We start from the raw sequence: 6,677 nt of genomic DNA on the forward strand, positions 1-6,677 counted from the left end.
CTTTCCCTCTCTGTTTTAAGCTGTCTGTCCTTCTCTGCTTCTCTCAGTTTCTCTCTCCCATGTTTGCGTCGACACTCACTTAACTGATTCCCTTTCACCGACTCCTCAGGCTCTTCAGCTCTGGCCTTGTCATTGGTTCAGTCCATCAATTGTGTCTTTGTCGATTGTCAGAGCTGTAGAATCTTGTCAGCGTGACATCATCGGTGTCATTGTTCCACTGGACCAATTAAACATTGTTTTGTGCATCGAGACATGTTTTATCTGTGTGAATCTAGAAGGATACGTTAGTACAACCTTAGCCTAACCCTTTAGCATCATTCAGCATTTTCTGTTATTGTTTAATTGTCTTTTATATGAATGGACTCAAACTTGGAAATTTTTAGACTGAGATTTTGATCAAATGCACGACAAACACAAAAATATTAAAAATAAAATAGAAAATAAATTCAGAATACTATGAAAAACTATTTCAGACAAATACTTGTAACTGTGATGAGCCAAGTGTGGTCAACTGGACCGAAGACGTCCACTAACGTGGCTGTGTGTGGATCCTTTGTGAAAAATGTCTCCAGGAATCAGAACCTGCAGTCATTTCCTCACTGTCACACATTCTGACATTTGAACTGGTTCTCATTTCAGGTTCTGTCCCCACTGTCGGACTCTATCCTTGCAGAGAAGACTATAAATGTGTTGGACGACAAGGTACGTCTGCGTGAAGCTGTGTCTTTGGCCACTGAGCCACATGTCTCTTAGACTTATTTTCTGGTGACCCATATTTTAAAAGTCACAAACCCTCAAGCTGACTCTTTTTACTGATTCGGATCTTTGACTCTCGAACAGCAAAATGAACGAATCGTGAAAAAATAATTTCATTCATTTAACAACAGGGGGCGCTGCAGCCCTATTGTGGGCATTTTAAAAAAGGCTTCGGTTCTCCGACACTAAATTTGTTGATATAAGTTTTCGAAAATATTTATTTACAAACACACTTTACACAATAACACCATAAACATCTACCACTAATTATGATTTCATGAGTAAATAATTTATGTCCGGTGTCACGTGACAAAAGAACGAGGACCTGAGGATGGACACTGAGAATTAATCACTCACTCATTACTGGCAGGAGTAACGAGTGAGTGATTCATTCTCAGCGTTCGTGAGTGATTCATGATTTGTAAGTGATTCTTGAGATCAATATTAACAAATCTCTCATATGACTCGTGACTCCCGAGTCATACGAGAGATTCGTTCATGTGTGTACTTTTGGTTTTTGTTTTTCTAAAATCCACCCAAAGGCGGACAACGGCTAAGAATGAAATGTTTTTTTGTTTTTTGTTTTTTTTTTTTGATGCAGGTGACAATCACGGATATGGGCATCCAGCTGGTTTCATCTCTGTCCATCAGCCTGGTGTCCAGTCCAGGGTTAGCTCAGGCTATCCAGCTAACGACGACAGCTGCCGACCTGCTGCACACACTGAAACAGGTAACACAGGGCGAGAGACGTAGAGAGAGAGAGAGAGAGAGAGTGATGGACAGTATTATGGTCTGTTTCCCTCGGGTCGTAATCATAGCGGTGTTAAACATCGCACACACTGTAATTTTACTGTGATTATTTCCATCATGGTTTTTTTATAATTAGCAGAGTGTAACTTCAACGCTAACACGTGAAACCACCACCGGGCATTTTAATAACAATCAAATTATTATTAACACGACAAAGTTTTGTTTTTTTCATTCTATTTGAAACTCAATTAATCTCTGACCTACATAATTTAACTATATTATATTTTTAGTTTATTGAAATACAGATATAATAAAAGGTACTTTTACAGCTTCATGAATGTTAATATTGACAGAGATCATCATTATCATGTAGTTATATGACGAAAACATTTTTTAAATTTACATCTATGTTTTTCTAATTATTGCTTTTTATCCAAAGGGTAATTTCATTAAAACATTCATTTATTTTCTTTTTTTCTCACCAGTTATTTTTTATCTGCATCTGTAACTGTTTTGTGCCAAAGATGGTGCCACTAAACGTACTGTATGAAAAAAACCTGGACTTGATTTGACTCCACATTTTATTCTTGATCAAATCGACTCTGGTTCTTAGAACTTTATTACTTTTTTCTCACTGACTGAATAAAAATATCCATTTCATTTTCTGGTTCTGTTCAGGAAGCTGCGGTCAGTGCCTGGATCCAGTACAGTGACGGTTCAGTGACTCCACTGGACATCTATGACCCCAAGGACTTCTTCCTGTCTGCCATCTCACTGGACGAGAGCGTCATCTCTGTAATCAATCAGGTGCTGGTTTCCTCAGAACTACATATTAAATTTTGTTTTATTAACATTAAAAATGATTTAATTTTTAGGATTTACTTATCCCACAATTGGGAAATTCACAGTAATTTTTTTCACCTCATAGTGTTCCAAGTGTTGGGAACCTCTGATCTAAGTACCTTAGATCTAGCGACCTTTGTTCACTATTTTAAGCGATTTTAAGGAAATGTAGTTATTGTTCTGTTATTGGTCTAAATCTGGTCTGTGAAGTACCTTGAAAACTACGTACAAAATACTTGCATATATTTCATAACCTCTATCATATACTGACTATGAGCCTGTTTGCTGCCCTTGTGCATCAGGAACGGCACTGGCCGACCATCGTAGCCGAGGGTGACGGACAAGGACCCCTGGTCCGAGTAGAGATGGTGATCTCAGAGATCTGTCAGAAGTCCAACAGGAAGAGCATCCTGGCGTCTGGGATCGGCAATGTGTTGGTGAAATTTGCAGCAAAAACTGAGGAGAAAGTGGAGTCAGGGAGGGGGGGACAAGAGGAGGGGATAGACAACACCACTAACAGCCAGCTGACACAGGAAGAAAAAGAGTGGAAGGCCAACAGTGCAGCGGTGGATCGAGAGGAAGGAGCCATGAGGAAGGTGAGGAAGGATCGAAGAAAGGACGATCTATCTATCTTTATATCTATCTATCGATCTATCGATCTATTTATCAAACTCAATGGAACATCAAATTTTTAGGTATTGGAACTTTAGCAGGTTTTGTTCTATGTTTTCCCCAAAACATAGAACAGAAAAAAGAACTGCAAGGAACTGTATTTCAGTTCTTAGAAGAGACAAAGATGTCCTCCTGAATAGAAAGTGGAGATAGAGGGAGAAAAAAAGATCTGTCTGCGAACTTTTTGACTTCCTCTTCTGTGTTTATATTTCCTTTTATCTCCAGGTCAGCCCGACGACCAAGGGCACAGTCATCACCCGTGCCTCAGGCGGCAAAGCATCGGGTGGAGGCAGTGGCCGGGGCAGCGGTCCAAGGAAAGCGGGTGACCACAGGGGTGTCCCGACTCAGGTGGAAATCCCAGTGACTGGGGGCAGTGAGCTGACTCACACCAGCCGAGGCCTGTCAGACCTGGAGATTGGGATGTACGCTCTGCTGGGAGTCTTCTGTTTGGCCATTCTGGTCTTTCTCATCAATTGCGTCAGTTTTGCTTTCAGGTAAAATGATGGTTGTTGTTAAGAACATTTTCTTTATTACCGGACAAAAGACTGGCCAAGTAATAAATCCGGTCAATTTGATTCTTTCGTTTTAAAGCCTAGTGTTTTTTTTTTCTTCTGCTGCTGCTGTGTCTCCATGAGCGTTGCATGAGCAACGCTGGTCTTCAGGCTAGGGGGCTTGTTTACTAGACTCGGGTGGTTAGTGTTAGCTTCTAAGCTAACAAGCTTGACAAGGCTGTGGCAAAAACACCTTTAGATTTATACTATAAGAATGAATAAATAAATGCCCCAAACGACTGAGAGAATGTCAATGTTGAGAATGAGCATCTGGTTTTCAACCTTTGTTTTAGACAGAAAGAGGCTGAAGTAAATGCAGGGGGGGCGGGGGGAGGGTTTGGGAGGGGGCAGTAAGTCTATACCGTCCACCTGCCAACAACATTTTGCCCAGTACTGCCTGACAGTATAGATGTACTGACCAAAAAGCCATTTTCTTCAGGTTGTTCCTCTAAATTAGGAACAGCACTGTTGTAGCTGAGGTGTCACTCCAGTCCCAACGAGGATTTAAAAAAAAAAACACGAAGTATTTCAAGTTATTTTTCTCAGTTGATGCTGGTATTTCATGTTGATGATGAGAAGTGATGTTTTTGATCATTAATTTAAGTTGTTTTGTTAAAAATAAAGAGATGTTACTGTAATAACTTGGGATTGTCTCGATAAGATACTCTCAATGTACCCATTGAGAGTATCTGATCAGTCAGATATTTGGTCAGATTTTGATCAAAATTTTAGGATTGAAAATCAACAAAATCTTGAGCTATTGGATTGATATTGATATTTACAAATACTCCAAGTGTGGTATCGGACATGAAGTGTTAAAAAAAAAAAAAATTCTGACTTGTGTTTTGTTGAAGCTCCTCTTCCTGAACTACAGTTCTCTCCTTTCAGATTTCGTCATAAACAAGTCCCTGTTCTGGAGTCAGGTGACAACATGAACCACGCCCACGACTGGGTGTGGCTCAGCCATGAGGCTGATCTTCTGAGCGACCACAGTGACCACTGCCAGCCCAGTCTGCCGGACGAGTGCACCACCATCATCGACAAGAGCGAGGGCGGGTATGAGGAGAACAAGTACTTGCTTAACGGGGCCAGCAGCACCTTGGTGATGGGCATGGGCATGGGCACGTGCATAGGCACAATTAGCAGAGGTGGTGGCACGGTTGGACGCTGCGGCATCGCTCAAGGACAAACCTTACCCCGATCTGTCCCAGAATCACATCAGTGCCTTTCAGCAATCACCACCAGTGGCAAAGAAGCCACGAATCACCCTAAGCATTTAGGTAGTTCCCCCCACGCATCGTTGGCTGCCAAACGCAAACATGTCCAGTTCACCATCCCGCCCAACGATAGTTCAGGTGCGAGCGGTGCGTACAGCAACACCACCAATGGGAACGAGGATGACATCAAGTGGGTGTGTCAGGATATGGACCTGGGTCAGTCTGAAATCAAAACCTACATGGAGAGGGTACAAGACAATCTGTGACTGAGCGAAAGATAAACTGGGAGACGGCAGAGGGTGAGGGTGAGGGAAGGGGGGAGGACAGTAGTTACAATTCACCTGCTTTGCCTTTGAAATGGATGAAGGGAGGAAAACAGAAGGACAAAGGACACAGGTGACATAAAAGAGATGTTACTGAACTGATGGTGTAAAGCAACAGGTTTTCCTTATTTTATTTTTTTTTGTACATTATCTCACCAACATTTATTTCTTTAAATTATTTAAAAAATATATAAAGTCCAACATAGAAAATCAAGATGAAACAGAATTCGACCTCGGTGGACAGCTCCTGGGGCTGAATTGGAACCTAAAGCCAACGGCTTACTGAACTGTCAGGTTGCTCCAGAAAAACGGTTGTAGGTAAAATCATCCACCAAATTAAGTATCAGGCTTAGCACTGAAGTACCATTTCGCAGCAGTCACTGTTTAAATTGGTACCTGGTCTGTACTTGTATTATATATATTCTACTTTTAACTACCCTGATTTACACCGCAGGTTTTTGCCATCTCACCCAGTGGAATCAAACCCACAACCTTATGTGTGTGAGCATCTGCACTACCTACTGTGGAATGTGAGTGTGTAAGTTGATTCCATCCCAGTGTCTCTGTTACATCAATTCATAAATGAGGTTGACTCTCTCGCTGCGCCACTGTACGTCATGTCGGATGGATATGCTATCCGACCTAGCCTACACCTGGTGTTAGTGGATAATCTATTTATCTAGTTAATAAACGGGGAGAATAAATAAACACTATAACTTGATCACATGTTATTTATTGTATCAGTATGTATCAGCCATCAGTATTTAATCAACTATTAAACTGGTGCTGGTTTTTATTTACAGATTATTTTTTTTCTAACTTATGTTTAAAAAGTTCTGTTAGGCAACTGGACGTGAATTTTCTAAAAGAAGACATTTCACCTCTAATCCAAGAGCCTTCTTCGGTTCTAACTGGTGGGGGTGGGTTTCGGTTTTTCGGTTTCGACTCACTGCACTGAATGGCATAAACCACATTATCCAACTTGTTTTGTTGGAGTCTTGTCTTTGGGATGAACGGGTTTTTGTCTTAGGGTGTTGCCAGGTTTGAAATGTACGGGTATCTGGTGTTGGTTAAAGATCCATCTAAGTTTTTCCAAAACTCCTGAAATGTATGGAATGATCATCCCTCTTTGTGGGCCTCTTTTTGTTTGTTTAAAAAAAAAAGCCCATCCGGGATAGCCACAGATCTTGAGATCTGTCCTAATGTGTCCCTGTTCTCTCATCTAACCTCTGTTGGTGGTGGGAATGGTGTCTGCCCGTGACTGTAGGGTTCTGACGACTCCTAATTTGTGCTCCAGTGGGTGGTGTGAGTCAAAATGGAGATACTGGTCGGTGTGGGTTGGTTTCCTGTGTTGAGTTGTCTGTCCTCTGAGATGTGAACCGCACAGTCCAGGAACGTAAGACTGTTGTTTTTCACATCTTCTCTGGTGAACTTAACGTTCCTGTCCACTGCGTTGATGTGGTCTGTGAAGTTGTCGACCTCATGGACCTTGATTTTGTCATCCACATATCGGAACCAGTGGCTGGGTGACGTTCCCATGTAGGAGTTGTAGAGCTCGGCTCTCC

General features: G+C 41.7%; 1 protein-coding gene across 1 annotated transcript in view; it reads left to right on the forward strand.

Annotated features, from left to right (window-relative positions):
• LOC103397953 (transmembrane protein 132D) overlaps positions 1 to 5,957 on the forward strand; it is a 118,509-nt gene extending 112,552 nt beyond the window's left edge. The window contains exons 10-15 of the mRNA XM_025053314.1: positions 640 to 702; positions 1,358 to 1,486; positions 2,185 to 2,313; positions 2,652 to 2,945; positions 3,247 to 3,515; positions 4,461 to 5,957. Coding sequence (XP_024909082.1) covers positions 640 to 702; positions 1,358 to 1,486; positions 2,185 to 2,313; positions 2,652 to 2,945; positions 3,247 to 3,515; positions 4,461 to 5,055 — 1,479 coding nt within the window. The 3' untranslated portion in view covers positions 5,056 to 5,957. The remainder of the gene's footprint in view (positions 1 to 639; positions 703 to 1,357; positions 1,487 to 2,184; positions 2,314 to 2,651; positions 2,946 to 3,246; positions 3,516 to 4,460) is intronic.
• Positions 5,958 to 6,677: the final 720 nt, after the last annotated feature.

The sequence above is a fragment of the Cynoglossus semilaevis genome, chromosome Z (assembly GCF_000523025.1).
Source record: "Cynoglossus semilaevis isolate Cse_v1.0 chromosome Z, Cse_v1.0, whole genome shotgun sequence".
NCBI classification, from domain to species: domain Eukaryota; kingdom Metazoa; phylum Chordata; class Actinopteri; order Pleuronectiformes; family Cynoglossidae; genus Cynoglossus; species Cynoglossus semilaevis.